At 40.8% G+C, this 17704-nt stretch overlaps 1 protein-coding gene across 6 annotated transcripts in view; it reads right to left on the bottom strand.

The window, feature by feature from the left end:
• The window catches only part of YDJC (YdjC chitooligosaccharide deacetylase homolog), a 79121-nt gene that overhangs the window by 46965 nt on the left and 14452 nt on the right, over positions 1-17704 (bottom strand). For 2 of the 6 annotated variants that reach the window (XM_053701945.1, XM_053701946.1), the window contains exon 1: positions 2957-3071. The exons of 1 other annotated variant lie outside the window; for it this stretch is intronic. In XM_053701945.1, the coding sequence (XP_053557920.1) occupies positions 2957-3016 (60 nt within the window). In that variant the 5' untranslated portion in view covers positions 3017-3071. Of the gene's footprint in view, positions 1-2760; positions 3072-17704 lie in introns of those variants that run through there. 3 more of the 6 variants (XM_053701948.1, XM_053701950.1, XM_053701947.1) reach the window with 3 other exon arrangements.

Below are 17704 nucleotides of genomic sequence, written 5' to 3'. Positions count from 1 at the left end.
ATAGCCTTGTTGTCTAAAGACTAAATCCCAGATTGGCTCCTCCAAATAAGGCAAATGGTGGATGAAGATTGGCTATTGATAAATAATTGCAGTAAAAATTATGTTAAAGTGTTTTAAAAATGTTAAGACTTAGCTTATATGTTATTCGATAGTAACACAACAGATATGTCATGTAATTGCAAAGCGTTTACTATCCCCTAAAATTATGCAACAAATTTGTGCTTCGGGTTGCTTAAAGGGTTAGAAGGTATTAGAGAATTAAACTCACTAATTTTTTTAAACTAAGTTTGCATATATTAAATAATTATATTTTCATTTTGGCTGAAAATGTCACCAACGACCACCCCAAAATAAACGATGTACTCACTCATTTATGCCGTTGCATTGGCCAATAGCGTGGCAGCACAAGTTAGCACAATTTGCTTAGTAAGGATTTACACATATTCACGATGTCATCCATCCTCGCACGCGCATTAGTAACGGTGGGCATTCACATGCCCAATAGACAGTAATGGCACAGTCTACATCTTCAAATGTTTGCTCCCACGCCTCTTGGTCTGCATCTGATGCACGGTTCATGACGTGCCTGCATACTCATAAGCCAGACAATCAGTTTTGCGAATGCGTGGGTTCAGGACAAGGCATACTGTGTATGCGGGCCGCCATTATTGTTCTACTTAGGTAGAACACTCCAATTTGATCTGCATATTGACGATCTGGGGGGGGGGGGTTGGCAGAATACATAGTTTCTAAGTAAAATTACAGGTAAACAAAAAAATGTGCTTAACGATGTTATTTGTTAACTATAAGTAATAGTTTGAGATGTTTTTAAATCTGAAAACTTTTTTTTGGGGGGGGGGTTTCCTATCCCTTTAAGTAACATTTATATATAACAGAAAATGTTACAATATTAAAAAAGGATTACACTGCCCCCACCAGGCTACTTCATAATTCCAACCATCTAGCAAAATTTTCTGTGGAGAACACTGTACAGTCAGGTGTTTCAAAGCTCCTCCCATCCAGATGTTATATATAGGAGCAATGAGCCCTGCATGCAGAAATACTGTATCAGCCAAGGGCAGGAAAAGTAATGTGCTGAAGGTCAGGGAAAACGAATAGAGGACTAAATATTCTATAAAAAATGTCAGGCTTTGTGTTTCAAAGGAGAAACATTGAGATTAAGACACATACCATTCAAGAGGGATGGAAAACTAACAATGCAAATATTGGAAGATAAAAATAGTGCAACTTAGAGAATGAGACCCACCTGAAATTGAAAAAGTTTCTAACTTCAAGTTGGTGAGAATGGGTTGGTGCCACCACAGAATGGAAGACACACCTCATGCCAAAAAAAATCGTAAGGACTTGTGAAAGTCAAGATCACTTGATAAGCCAACATGCTACACCCACTAAGAAAATATATTCAGTTTTACCAGTTCCTATTTTACTATCATAAGCTGATTTCTAAGACATTGAAGGCTGCCTCTTATCTCAGTGCATTTTGACAGTTTTTCACAGTTAAACAGCATTAGTTCATTTGTGCCATATAGATCAACATTGTGCTCACTCCTGTGGAGTTATTTAGGAGTCAGCACTGATTGGCTAAAATGCTGTCAAAATAACTGAAATAAGGGGCAGTCTGCAGAGACTTAGATACAAGGTAATCACAGAGGTAAAAAGTATATTAATAAAATTGTGTTGGTTATGCAAAACTGGGAAATGGATAATAAAGGGATTATCTTTTTAAACAGTAAAAATTCTGGAGTAGACTGTCCCTTTAAACGACTGCTTCATAAATGCCAGATCAAATGAGCGTGCCTAAAACAGATTGAGGCAATCGCCGTGTAAAATAATCCCCATAGCTTCTCCTCCGTTACCAGTTTCTATGCCAATCTATACAGCTGAAACACTAAAGAAGAGAGGGAACTTTAATGAATCCTGTGTACAAGATCAAATAGAAACTCATGAAGCTGGAAATCATTTAGTTAAAGGGACACTGAACCCAAATTCTTTCTTTCGTGATTCAGATAGAGCATGCAGTTTTAAGCAACTTTCTATTTTACTACTATTATCAATTTTTCTTCGTTCTCTTGATATCTTTATTTGAAAAATAATGCATCTAAGCTGTTTTTTGGTTCAGAACTCTGGACAGCACTTTTTATTGATAGATTAATTTATCCACCAATCAGCAAGAACAACCCAGGTTGTTCACCCAAAATGGGCCAGCATCGAAACTTACATTATTGCATTTCAAATAAAGATACCAAGAGAATGAAGAAAATTTGATAATAGGAGTAAATTAGAAAGTTGCTTAAAATGTCATGCTCTATCTGAATCACGAAAGAAAAGAAAAAAATGTGGGTTCAGTGTGCCTTTAATTTTCCCCACTAAGCTAGTACAAAGAGAGGCAGGAGAGAAGAGGACAGTGTCACAGAGGGGTGCAGAAATGCAGTCTATCATTGGACAGATTATATCAAGTCAGCTGTGAGAACGACAGTGTAAACGTCAAAAAGTGACAATGACTTGAGTTTACAAGTATGCTATGGAGTTCCATTCCTAATCGAGAGGTATGAGAGGTCTAGTGAGTCCATCACATAAATACCAGACACACTGCATATGCTGTCAATCTATCCCACAGTCATAGCTAAGAGGGGCGCAGGAGTAGAGCGAAAGAAAAGAAGATAAAAGGCGTGAACGTGGAAAGAAAAAGTAGGGTCAAAACAAATGAGTGGGGAGATGAGTGGAAAAAGTAAAACATACTATAGAAACACGAAGTACGTGAGGCATCACTGAATGAATGCAGTAAAGTGGGCGGGTAGCCAAACAGACAGGAAACCGAAATGAAAATGTAAAGGAAAAACTAGCGCATTAATACACAGAATCATCCGGCCAGAGCGCCACACTCGCCTGCTCCCCGTCTGGTTCCTTGGTTTGGTACTCTGCCCTCTTCGCTTACATCTCCGGTGACTCCATGCCCCAGACGCTTTAATCCCAGCACTTTCATCTCCTGCAGCATCAAGCGGGATAGCGGCCTCTAGTGTGTCAGTGATCCCCGCGCACACGTGACTCTGCTCCCGCCCCCTTTGTGCCCCCAAGTGTGTGTGGTTGAGAGTTTTCAGGCCCATTGCCAAGAATCCCAACGTCACTACCAGTGCTGTGACAGTCATTAGCAAATGCTTGTGTCTCACAGTTGTCAGCTTCATTCATTTGTGCGTCTTATTACTTATTTTATTTATGCATGCATTTTATGCCTTTGCCTAAATACGTTGATATTGGGCCAATTTCACCACTTTTGTGCTTTACGTATTTTTCACAACCATATGCATGCTGTTATCTACAACCTGTTTTCTGTGATACTGCTAGAATCTTTCAGGTCACCACACAATTTCCGCTTGGAACCAGAAGTGCTATCAGTGTTCCAAGTTGTATATTGTGATCCCTCAATAGTGCAAGCCCATAGTCTTAGTATTACATGCTCTTAAAGGGACAGTATACTATAAAATTAAATTTCCCTTAATATGTTTCTTTACTTTTTACCAGCTGCAGAGTATAAAATGTATGAGATTTGCTTTTTTAAGGCTTATTTGTGTGTATGAATTTGCTGATTTTGTGTTTTGAAGCCACAACCTAAGAACATAGGTTGAGCTTGTATGTATAATTAGATCTCATTACTTTATCACATTGTGTACATATACCTGCTTCTTTATCTTATATCTGTTCATAAACCAATTACCAGTACTTGGAGAGAACAATGGAAAACTAACAATTTATTACCTTATCTCTTCTATAACCCACTGGGAGTGTCATTTCTTCTACTGGCTGTGTTAACACAGCTTGGCCTTGAGGCCAAAAGCTTTCAGGATGGGTGGGGATATCACAGGCTAAATAAACTATTTCAAATGCCAATATAAGGGTTATGAAATACTTGTTAATAATTTAATACACTCATTCAGGTAAAGTGGATCATTGGGAACAAAAGGGGAGAACATTTTTGAGTAAACGGTCCCTTTAACAAATTAGAGTGTCATGAGATGCAGGACACAGCATAGAAGGTACAACGCTATTTTATTGCAGAGCATAGAAGTAAACAGCTTGTACAAAACATCTAACTTGGTAACTGCGACATAGACAATAACGGCCCTAAACCACGCCCCCATCCGGTGACGTCACTTCCCACTCTCATCACATCTTCCCCCTTTTCAAAGGACAAAGCATACTTTTTTTTTTCTTTGAATACATCAAATAACAAGGTATACAAGAAGCATACAGAAATAGTTTTGTTTACAACAAATAACAAGTTAAAGAGAATATACATAAACAACATGAAATACAATCCTGACTTGAACATCGGGGTAGACTACCCTAGTCCACAGTGACCATGGGATTATTCTACCCATACTTCCGGTCACTGCTCTAACTAGTGCTAATCCCAATATCGGGCTGGAAGTTTCACCACCCTTCCACTTGATGTCTTTTTATATGAACTGCCCTCTGATACAGAAGAAGGTGATTGAGAGTCTGCTGGAAGCAAAGAAATATCCCCGCTGTGGGGGGCGGAGCTAACTCTTGAAGAGACAGGACGCATAACTTTGGAGCTCCTGCAAAATTAATGTATATTCAGCCTTAGAGAGAGTATAATATATACTTTTAACCTAAATTCTTAATCTATACTCTTGAAGGAGTGGAACAGCCTGTTTACAGTCTAATTTAACGCAGCATACATATCTACTGTGGCATCTGCTTAGCCCGATATCAGCTGTGCAACACACGAGACTGCAGTATCTTTTTTCCTTTTTACCCTACAGCCTAATGTATCCAGAACCCTCCACTAACCAACTCACTATGGAGGATCTCTATAGGCAGATCGAAGCCCTACTGGACAAATTAGAGGAGAAAATGGATCAAAATTTTACTGATCTAATGCTCATATTCAGGGATCAGCAGGTTACGGAGAACAGCCTTACACCCAAGATGGCGACTACTATAGACCCTGATGAGTGCGGTAAGTCCTCCCTGATTAATGCAAAAGGGTTACTATCTGAGTTGGACACCCACTACCAGAATCGGACACCGGTAAAACCCAAAGCACTATCCCTGCAACGATTCTTGCCAGCTAAGACAGCTGATGAGCCTATCCCTTCAGAGCGGAAAAAGAATGCATTACAGATCCGCATGACATCTCACCCACATGGTACATCTAGATTTGTGGCGGCGAGGGCTACAGCACTGCGGATCGCTGTTTTGCCATATGAATATTATGCAGAGCTACTCCCCAGAAACATCTTACAGCTCCTTCATAAACAGTTACCACAGCCCAGTGGTCCGCATCTGCCGGTGGAGGGATGGAACATGGGCCCAGGTCCAGTGTCACATGCTGTGGAGTCGGCTGTTCATGATATCGGAGCGGCGGGTCCTGCCAGCTGCTATGAGAGACCTGACCCTCTACCGCGTAAAGAACAGTCCCCAGGAGCCCTTCGCAGAACACAGAGAGACATGGTAAATTCTAACCTGGCTGACAGTATCCAGACTGATCCGGTTGGAGTTGGTTAGGCAGAGACTGCTGTCCACTGCGGCTATCTGGCCTCTCTTGATCCTAAAGCTACATTAGCCCCTGAAGTAAAGAGACAGTTATAACACTTGGTGTCTTAGGGCACATTGTTCTGTGTTCTTCACGAGGTTTAAAAAAAAAAAAAGTTGAATTTTTCTGCACCTGTTTTATGTTTGCATATCACTATATCTGCTTTTAATATGGTCCTTAAGTATGCACAAACTGTTTGTTCTCAACGCTGCCCTACAAATGTTCCTCCATATGATGCCTGCTGTTTTGCCAGTATGTATAGCAATGAGCCTTAATATGTCCTCCTATCCTTAGCCACTCAGCAAATTTTCAATGTAATTTAGAGTCTTAGTCTATTACACGATATATGTTACAAGTTCTTTAAGTTCATTGTTAGTTCTATTAAAAACTCCATCCACATAGGCTGAAATCATATAACTTAGATATATCTGCAGTTTGTCTGCACACTTAAGCTTATTATTTTTCTCCCTGGTTTGTCTGATGCCTGGTAGTGAAAGTGTTAGGGGCTAGCTTATATCAATTTTCATTAAGTTCAAGGTTAGCTGCACATAAAGCTTCATACTAATAGGCAGAAATCATTCAACATGGATACCTATATAGATAAGCTATTCATTTAAGTTTAACTTTGCTTATCTATTACGCTATAGCATAGCCTTATTAGCCCACACTGTTCTCAGTTTATATATTTACTATGTGATCCTTGAGAGTGAATGTTAGCCTATGTTAACCCTTATGTGTACACAGACCTTACAGTGTTACAGGGTCTTTCTATATGCCTTTCCCCAGAGTTGATGAACTGCCTCATAGTACATATAGCGCTTTCATAGTTATCCTAATGAGGTCTGTAAAGTTGATCCTGGGACGCACACTACTGTTTATATTTTATATACACTATATATTCATTGTTCAACGCTAGTTATTACATATGTTGAGTTGCTGAGGTATTTGTTGATTTACATGGCCCTTTATCCTCTTATATATTAGCGCAGCAGGGTACTTATTGACTTGCATGTGAAGCTCTCTATATTAACTATTCTCATGGTGGCCGTCTCATTTTTCAACTGTCTTACTCATTGCTGCTGTTTTATTACTCTGTGTATATCTATGATCATATAACTGTTGCACTCTGTGAAAGCCTTTACAATACTAGCTTCCTACACTCCCCTCCCGGTATACCATATAGCAACTTATATACTATTGATAGGCAGCTAATTGACACAAATATTTGGGACATATATTAAAATTACTAACACACGGTACAATTAGCTTGGACATCTTTAGGGGAGTTATTTCTACTGCCAGCAACATACTAGTTCATGAATCACTAACAGTAACTGGGTAACAAGTTCAAAACCTGTTCTATATTGTGTTTAATAGTTATTGTTGTTTATAGTGGTGTATATGACCTCTCTCTGCTTAAATGCTGTGTTATATTCATATTTTTTGTTATTGGCTATCATTCTCTGTGACTGTATGATTGTCATCCCTAATTGATCTATGCTCTTGCTCACATTACTAGCTGATAATAGTTGTCTAGATTGAGCCTCTCTCCTCCCTTTCCCGCCGGTACTTAATGCCTGCGGGTCATATCCCTTCTCCTTTTTCCCACATCGCCTATAGGTGGCACTCCCCTAGGAGAGGGGCTCACCCAGAGATACCCCAGGTCCAGCTTTTCTAACGTCCCCCCCTCCTCTTGATAATATATTATATCTTCTCAGGCTCCCACTATTGGAGTCCAAAGGTGTTGATGAGTGTGGTTTTGTTTATATTAAGTAATTATACTCTAGTCCCACCTAAATTTGCTTCTGGTGAGGACATACTAGCTGGCTCCGCCCCCCCCACTTCCCCCCCCACCTCCCTTCCTATTATATTTTGAGTGGCTCTTGCCCGCTGCATCTCCCTTCCCCATATAATTATAGAGTCACCCCCTCACTAGTCTTACCCTTATCTGAATAGATACCTTACGTTTCTTTGCATACAGCTAGGAGAGGACCATTTTTTGCTTATATTACATTTGTTATACTCTAAAACAAAACTGAAGTCTCTTTAAGTGATAGCCCACATTTTATGGAAATGTTTGAGATATTAGAATATATTGTCTCCTAATTATGCTTTGTATACATTGTCTTGTGAATGTTTTGAGACATACCCTATACTTTGTATTGATCTATGACTTCAATAAAAAAAGAAAAAAAAAAATATATATCCCCACTGTGATCTTGCTGAGGGGAAGGCACCCCTCTTAAAACAGGGGATCCCACCGGCAGTGGTACTGAGGCATCCAGTCCCAAACTCTCAGGTAGAGGCTAAAGATCTTTTTGATTTCGACGTGTGACTGTACCTCCATCAGTAAGGACTACATAAGACCTTGGTTCTGGAGAGCATCCAATTACCGTAGCAGGCGTCTTCCATTTCTTCTCATCATCCAGTTTAACTCTGACACTTTGCCCCACATTCAGCTCCTGCAAGGGCCTCACAGAGTGTTTCCTGTCGTAGAAGAAACAATAGCCCCTTTTAGCCTCTTCATCCCTCCTAAGGACCTCGTCCCGAGGAACAGAGCTAGTTGGCTGGAAGACACCCACAGAGGGTAAAGTGGTGCAAATCTGACGTCATAGCATCAGCTGTGCCAGGCTAAAACCCGTGGCTTGAATGGGAGTCGCTCTATAGGCCAAGAGGGCTAGGTACGGCTCGGATTGCTTCAAAATTAACTTTGTTGTTTGAACTGCCCTTTCAGCCATTCCATTGGCCTGCGGGTAATGTGGACTCGACGTAGAATGGACAAAATTATATTCACTGCTGAAAGAACTGAACTCCGTGGAAGCAAACTGCATTCCGTTATCACTTACTAACTCCATTGGTATGTCCCACCGGGCGAATAAGCTCTTGAGATGAGTGATAACAGCTTGACTTGTGATCTCATTCAAGGGTGCAATCTCCAAATACCTGGAATAGTAGTCAATCACGGATAAGTACTTTTTACCGTGCAGTTCGCACAAATCAGCAGCTATTTTCTGCCATGGGTCTGCAGGCAGCGGAGTAGAAATCAAGGGCTCCCTTCTCTGAGTAGGCCGGTGTTCCCGGCAAAAGGCCCATTTTGACACATGGCTTGCGATGTCGGAACTGATCCTAGGTCACCATACTGCCGTTGCTGCCCTTTCTCTGCACTTTGTAATGCCCAAGTGGCCATCATGAATCCTGCTTAACATCCCCTGCCGCATGCTAACAGGAATAACAATGCAGTCCTGGAACAGCACCAACCCATCCAGCTCTGTGAGCTGTGACCTTTCTGACTGGTAAGAACTTAAAGACATCTAGGCTGTCCGGCTCTCGGACCAACCTTCTTTTATGTACTTAATAACTTCTTGAAGGTCAGTATCTAAATATGTCTCCTTTCTTATTTGCTCTAGCTTACCTGACAAAATGGATTTGGATGCCAGAACTGAATCTACATACACTTTCACATCTGATTCCGTTGAAGATTCTTCAGCAGCAGCCAGCGGGAGCCTGGAAAGTGTATCTGCCACTACCAGTTGTTTCCCCGGCACATGCACTGCCTGAACGTTGAACCTGAGCAGCCTCATCAGAAGTCTCTGGCATCTTAGGGGTGTTTTGTCAATATCATAGGAGTTGATTAGAGGGACTAGTGGTTTATGGTCAGTCTCCAGACTAAATTTCTCTAAACCCACTAGGTAACACTGGAAGCGCTCACAGGCCCAAACTGCAGCCAGGCACTCTTTCTCAATTTCAGCGTATTTCGACTTAGCAGCCATCAGTGTACGGGAACAGTAGGCGATGGGCTTTCTTTAGCAACTCTGTGAAAGGGTGTAGTATTGTGGATAAATCTGGAAGGAACCTGCCCACATAATTCACAAGGCCCAATATTTGTCTCAGCTCATGTACAACAGAAGGACTTTTCATCTGTTCAATAACAAGGATTTTATCAGTGTCCAGCTTGATGCTATCCCCATTGATAATATGCCCAAAGTAACATAACTCAGCCTTCCTAAAATGGCGTTTCTCCTTATTTAATTTCAGCCCGGACTCTCTAATGGTCTGCAGCACACAACTCAATCGCTGATCATGTTCTTCCAATGTAGAACCAAACACCAAAATGTCGTCCACGACGACTGCCGTGCCCTCGTGGTCCCTTAGGAGAGAACTCATCTCTCTTTGAAAGATTTCAGGAGCAGAGGATATCTCGAAGGGGAGTCTGCAGAAGCAAAACCGACCTACCGGTATAATGAAGGTAGTCAGTTTGCGGCACTTTGGATCTAGAGGTATCTGCCAGAAGCCGCTGGAAGCATCCAGTGTAGAGAAGAACTTCGCCCAAGCCAATTTCGGAGCTATGTCTTCAAGTGTCGGCAGCACATATTTCTCTCTCTTTACCGCCTCATTCAGCCTTTCCAAGTCTACGCAGATGCGTACCTTCCCGTTTTTCTTCGCAACAGGCACAATGGGGGCACACCAGTCAGTTGCTTCAACAACCTCTTCAATAACTCCCATATTCTTCATATGCAGAAGTTCCTTCTCCACTTGAGGTATGAGCAGGAACGGAATTCTACGAGGAGTGGTAATGCTGTATGGGACTGCGTCACCTTTAAGTGATATTCGGACTGGGTTGCAATTCAGTAGGCCCAATTCACCAAACATGTCTTCTGAAATCTCATTCACTCTGGAAACCAGGCCCAAACCACAGGCTGCTTTTCTGCTCAATTGGTTGTTAACACACTGACCTCTAATCACATGTACCCACATGGTGAATTTCCTCTGCTTGTACTCGCAGCTGGCAAGAAATTTCCCCGCACAACCGATGCGGGCACCAGGACTATGACCTTTTGTTGCAACTTTTGCCAGCTGAGGCTGTCGAGGCAGATTTATGAATGCTGCAAGGGACATAACAGTGATATCTGCTCCTGTGTCAATCTTAAAGGCAACTTTGGCTCCCATTACAGTAAGAGTAACCCACCAATCTTCATCTGAACCAGACCATTGAACAACAGACCCAACAAAGGACACTTCTTGACCCTCCTGGTCACTATCCACCTGCATCTCTTTAATGTATTCATTTTTACATGCCACTTCAAAATGGCCCATTCGGTTACATTTTCTACATCTTTTGTCTTTAGCAGGGCATACGACAATCTGCATAAATAAAAAGAGAGAAGCGCTCAACTTGAGAACGAACAATAGCATAATAGCTTGTTCTATGGCTAGTTACCACCCAAGACACTCTGATCATGGGTACGGTTACACCGCTTGCCGCGAGCATGCTGCGCCCATCTGCTTCTGGGCCTATCTGTTGCCCTTGTTCTACCACTCACACTGTGCTTTTCACTAGCAGCTCTCCTGAACTGCTGCACTTCATCCACAATACTCTCAGACCTCAGATCAGCACTTTGCTTTTTCACCAGTTCACTCTCGCGGGCCATCCTAATAGCCCCATCCAATGTTAAATCAGCCTCCAACTGTAGCTTCAGTGAGACTTCAGCATCTGCAATTCCTATGACTTCTGTCTCTGATTTTCTCCTCTTTAGCAACACCAAACTCTCAGAATTCAGCTAGTTCATACAGGCTGCACACAAATGACTCCACAGATTCTCCCACACGCTGAGCACGTTTGTGAAAACAGACCCTCTCATGAATCACATTTCTTTTGGGCACAAAGTGAGCACTGAGTTTGTTCATAACTATTTCAAAGTCAAATTCTTCCCCTTCTTGGAAAGTAAAGGCATTGAACACTGGCTCCACATCTTTCCCCATAGAGTATAAAAGAGAATTAACTTGTACTTCACCACTCTCCTTGTCCAGCTTGGAAGCAATCCTGAAGCGTTGAAACCGCTGACGCCATGTGGGCCAAGCTGCAGGCTGAGAGAAATCAAAAGGCTCAGGTGGGGTAAACTTCGACATCGTCATTAATCAGGAAACAGAAGCGCAGGCAAGTACTTCTGACACCATGTCATGAGATGCAGGGCACAGCATAGAAGGTACAATGCTATTTTATTGCAGAGCATGGAAGTAAACAGCTTGTACAACACATCTAACTTGGTAACTGCAACATAGACAATAACGGCCCTAAACCACGCCCCCATCCGGTGACATCACTTCCTACTCTCATCACATAGAGCATGTCATTTTCAACCATTATCGCCCTTTAAATATACCAAGACAGTCAGATATGTATAAAGACAAATCACAACCCTACGCAATTTATAAAGGGACCCAAACCACCTTGTAATTGCAAGACCTTTGTGTCATCTTGTTAAAGAATAACATCAGCCAAGTCTTGATATTTTTAAAACAAATTATCAACTTAGCCGCAAATGCTTTTCAATAGTCAAAGTTCACACACCACTTGCCGTATTTGGAGAAGCCAATCAGGGCTTGAGTCTGCAGATAACAAGGCTAGCCACAGTCATTATGATAGTATAAAGTTAATTGTTTTGCAGTTATCTGCTGAAGCAAATTAATCAAAGATATGTAATAGGGCTAGCCTTCAGAAATAGGCAGTGTGCAAATTCAGCTGAGAATTAGAAAATCCCTAAATTTTAAGAGGTAAATTACACAAGGCACTAGCGAGAACATGACAACATTATCTGATTGGTTGTGCATCCTGTCCCTCACGGAGACACAGACCAATCATATTATGCACTAACGAGGGCAGATACGCTCCAGAGAGCTCTGTTCTAATCAGAGCCTCGGGCGCCGCAACCACCTCTGTGAACCTAACCATGGGTCCCACCCCCCACTACGTGCTTTTGCAGGTTCTCGGACAGAATGCGTGTGCAATTGATAATAATCTGACAGACAAATGTCAGTCAGATAACAGTCCAGTCTGTCCGAGAACCTTTAAAAGCACGTTGTGGGTGGTGGGACCCATGGTTAGGTTCCTAGAGGCATTTGCGGCGCCCGAGGCTCTGATTAGAACAGAGTGCTCTGGAGCATAGCTGCCCTCGGCAGTTATTGCATAATCTGATTGGTTAGTGTGTCCGTGACGCACCGGATGCACAACCAATTGGATAATGTTGTCATGTTCTCGCTAGCGCCTAGTTAAATTACATGTAAACAGGGCAAAATAAATAATGTAAGTATATTGCAAAGTTGTTGTACTATGCATAACTAAGCAATTTATATAAAAATCTCAAAGTGTTTACTCTCCCTTTAAAGGACTACTCCGCAATGTCTGATATCCCTAAAATTATATAGAAGAAAAACTGAACTGGTATGCACTTACCGCCACCTTGAAAAGAGTACTTTTTGATGTTTTAAACATTTTACCTTGTCCCCTTTGTCATATGTCTTACATTTATCTATTACAGACTGGAATACGTCTACCAATCTGTGAATAGGTGCTCATGCATTGATACCGGTGATGTCATTTATGAGAATACGCTTGTGCTGTGAGGAAAAGTGCACATAAGCGTCAGCGTGCACAATTTCCTTCAGAGCAAGCATCCACCTGAGATGTCTTCCCCTAAGCTACTTTAGCCTGCATAAGATTGGGAACACAGGTACATTCTACAGCATATATATTGTATGTGTTTACTGTTATCTAAATATTAATAAAATGAAGAATGCTTAATTATTAATATGTATTATTTTAACTATTACTGCACATGATCATGTCTTGGTTTCCTGTTTAAGGAGACTATATATATATATATACCTGTATATATATATATATATATATATATATATATATATATATATATATATATATACACACACATACAAGGATTGAAAAATCTCGTCCCCCTGGGCGAGTACGAAATTTCTCTGGACAAGTTGAAAAAGTTGCTAATCCATATTTATATTTTAAAACCTAGTTTGCAGTTTTATTTAATATCATAATGTTGCTGTGTTTTTTAACACAAAAGGGTTTCTGCAAGAGGTGGGCGGAGAAGGGCAGTGATGCAGGCTCTAGGAGATGGATCAATGTTGAAGCTTTCTCCTCAGGGACGGAACTACCGGGGATGAAGAGGTTGCGACTGTGACCGGGCCCCAGAGGTCCAAGCTTCAGACGGGACCAGCTGCATTCAACACAAACTTTTTTGTTTTTATTTTTTTTATTCTTTTTTTTTGTTTTCACCTGCCTGATATTCATATTGTGTTTTTCACATGATTGCTACCTAGTGGGGGTCACATAGAGTCTCAGTCTGTCGTAGCTCTTTAGGTCTTTTCCATTGAGCCCGAAGATCTTCCCATTGGCGGCATTGGCGTGCACATTGGCTCCTGACTGCACGTGTAGTCTCCTCAATTGGCTTGTGACTGCACGTTTAGTCAGTGAGTGTGACAGGCAGTGAGTCTGCAGCGTCGCAGTCGCAGAGCTGAGGGCGGCTGCCTGGTGCTGAACTGAAGCTCAATGGTGAGTCGTGGGTGAGTAGTGACGTTGAGCAAAGGACCGTAGTGACCAGTTCTGACGGTCAGTAAGCGGGTTTGTTTGTAGACTTGTTGTGGTTTACTTTAGTTGAATAATTTGATATGGTGCTGCTGACCGGCACAACACAGCCTATGATGTATCTGCAATTTCCTCCCACGCAAGAAAGGTATGTGTTCTGTTACTTTCCCTACTACTATTATTGCTTCTGCATGTTTATTTGACCTTTGTCCTGCTGCTGCTTATTTAGAAGGTTTGAATTCATAATACTGGGCAATATTATCCCCCTCACTCTGCTGTTTTGGCCAACCTCTCGCTAAGCACACTTTTTTTTTAAACTATCTGCCAGAAGGAATTCCAGTCTGCATTAAAAGTATAAATATTTAGTAAACATACTGAAAAAAATGAATACAAATTCTATAAATCCTATTTTAAGAAAAATAAATTCATAGAGACATTCACACTCCAAAGCTCAGTCTGAGTGTATTTCTCTTTTGTACAAAGTCACTCTGTAATACACAAGTAGATAAATCTTTTAGTAGTCTGATGTGTGTTACTGTGTTTCAAGGTGTGTCTGTGTATGTTTGTGTTTTTTATAGGTTTCTGTATCTGTGTATGTTTGCACTAGTTTATGTACGTGAGTTGATAGGTTTCTATCTGTATTAAACTTGAGAGAGACCAATGGCACTACTCATATTTTGTTTTGACTCCTTATAACTTCTATATATTAAACCCCATAAATGGGATTATATTTATTTATTCTGAGTAATTGTGCTGTGTATTGAGACTTAATTCAAAGACATATAGGGTAACAGGCCCTCTTTGTAGAATACACATATAGGGCGCGATCCGATATACGGCATAGTTTTCGGTGCAAGCGAGGGAACCCGCGCCGCCCGTAATTTCACCTCGCACATTGGGGTATTACATATACCCCGCCAGCAGCTCCTAAAGTGCCGTAAGTCTGATAAACTAGCGATGTCCAGAAATAAGTGTAAGTACAAATTTCTGGAGTCGCTAGTGACTTACAGCACTTTAGAAACTGCCGGCGCCTAAGAAAACGAACTAAAATTTCAAATCTCCTGTAACTGTCTAACACGCCTCCCAAAAATAAGCCCGACACGTATACCCCTATATACGCAATCCCCCCTCTCACTCCTAATAATAAATGTATTAACCCCTAAACCACCATAGCCCACACCGCAAGTAATAACTAAATTATTAACCCCTAAACCGCCATAGCCCACACCGCAATAAATCTATTCTATTATTAACCTCTAAACCGCCATAGCCCACATAGACTATTAAATCTATTAACCCCTAATCTGCTGCCGCCACTATAATAAAGTGATTAACCCCTAAACCTAAGTCTAACCCTAACACCCCCCCTAACTTAATTATTATTTAAATAAATATAAATAATAATATTATTATTATTATTATTAACTAAAGTATTCCTATTTAAAACTAAATACTTACCTATAAAATAAACCCTAAGATAGCTACAATATAATTATTAATTACATTGTAGCTATTTTAGGATTTATTTTTATTTTACAGGCAACTTTGTATTTATTTTAACTAGGTACAATAGCTATTAAATAGTTAATAACTATTTAATAGCTACCTAGTTAAAATAATTAAAAAATTACCTGTAAAATAAATCCTAACCTAAGTTACAAATACACCTAACACTACACTATCATTAAATAAATTAAATTAATTAACTACAATTAGCTAAAATTAAATACAATTAACTAAAATAAAAAAAATTACAAGAAGTTTAAACTAATTACACCTAATCTAAGCCCCCTAATAAAATAAAAAAGCCCCCCAAAATAATAAAATGCCCTACCCTATACTAAATTACAAATAGCCCTTAAAAGGGCCTTTTGCGGGGCATTGCCCCAAAGTAATCAGCTCTTTTACCTGAAAAAAATTACAACCCCCCCCAACATTACAACCCACCACCCACACACCCCTACTCTAAAACCCACCCAATCCCCCCTTAAAAAAACCTAACACTACCCCATTGAAGATCACCCGACCTTGAGCCGTCTTCACCCAGCCGGGCACAAGTGGTCATCCGATCCAGCCAGAAGTCTTCATCCGATGGGACAGAAGTGGACATCCAGACCGGCAGAAGTCTTCATCCTATCCGGGCAGAAGAGGACATTCGGACCGGCAGACGTCTTCATTCAATAGAATTGACCTCGCATTCTACCTCGCATTCTATTGGCTGATCCAATCAGCCATGGGACAGGTTAACTACACTGTCTGTAGTATAACTACAGACAGGTAATTGGCCACAGCTGCGCTATTTATAACAAATAGCCTAATGTGTGCAGTATCTTGTAAGGAAAGGAGAATTATATATATTTAAAATTAAATAAAAATAGGTTTTTAAAAAACTTTATAACACAAAAATCATACAATTAAGCAATGCATTGCAAAAATAAGAAATAAATAAAATATACACAGTCGATACAAATCAAAAATATACACAATTAATATACATCACAGTTAATATAACACAATTAATCTAAAATAATACCATATAGCTTCAAGTGAATATCACAATAAGACAGTCTCTTATAGCAGCTTGAAAGTCTGTTATGGCTGATAGAGTCTTTTTTAACAAGTCAGACGTCGTCAAGCAAGCTTTTGGTAAATTTCCAGCAAGCAGAGTGCTTAATTGTATGATTTTTGTGTTATAAAGTTTTTTAAAAACCTATTTTTATTTAATTTTAAATATATATAATTCTCCTTTCCTTACAAGATTCTGCACACATTAGGCTATTTGTTATAAATAGCGCAGCTGTGGCCAATTACCTGTCTGTAGTTATACTACAGACAGTGTAGTTAACCTGTCCCATTACTAGATCATAAGGAGTGAGGGATTCCTTATATATACACTGCTGCTTTGTGTTTTTAATTCCAGCGCTGAGGTTCACTATCTTTTTTGCTGATCCAATCAGCCAATCAGATTGAACTTCAATCCGATTGGCTGATTAAATCAGCCAAACGGATTTTTCCTACCTTAATTCCGTTTGGCTGATAGAATCCTATCAGCCAATCGGAATTCGAGGGACGCCATCTTGGATGACATCATTTAAAGGAACCGTCATTCGTCGTTAGTCCGTCGGCCAGGAAAGATGCTCCACGCTGGATGTCTTCAAGATGGAGCCGCTCCTTGTCGGATGGATGAAGATAGAAGAAGCTGCTTGGATGAAGACGTCTGCCGGTCCGGATGTCCTCTTCTGCCCGGATAGGATGAAGACTTCTGCCGGTCTGGATGTCCTCTTCTGCCCCATCGGATGAAGACTTCGGCCCGGCTGGGTGAAGACGGCTCAAGGTAGGGTGATCTTCAATGGGGTAGTGTTAGGTTTTTTTAAGGGGGAATCGGGGTGGGTTTTAGAGTAGGGGTGTGTGGGTGGTGGGTTGTAATGTTGGGGGGGATTGTTCTTTTTTTTACAGGTAAAAGAGCTGATTACTTTGGGGCAATGCCCCGCAAAAGGCCCTTTTAAGGGCTATTTGTAATTTAGTACAGGTGGCCCTCGTTTTACAACGGTTCAATTTACACTGATTCAGAATAACAACCTTTTTTTCCAGTCATGTGACTGCTATTGAAAAGCATTGAGAAGCAGTGCATTTATTAAAATAGCCATTAGGTGGAGCTATCCGCTTGTGTTGCAGCAAAGCCAAGCAAGCTGAAATTAATCAGTTTAACCAGACCTGAGCTATTGAGCAGA

This window comes from Bombina bombina, chromosome 2 (genome assembly GCF_027579735.1).
Source record: "Bombina bombina isolate aBomBom1 chromosome 2, aBomBom1.pri, whole genome shotgun sequence".
NCBI lineage: Eukaryota > Metazoa > Chordata > Amphibia > Anura > Bombinatoridae > Bombina > Bombina bombina.
Note: the sequence above shows the minus strand (reverse complement) of the source record. Positions and strands in the feature narration are given on the sequence as shown.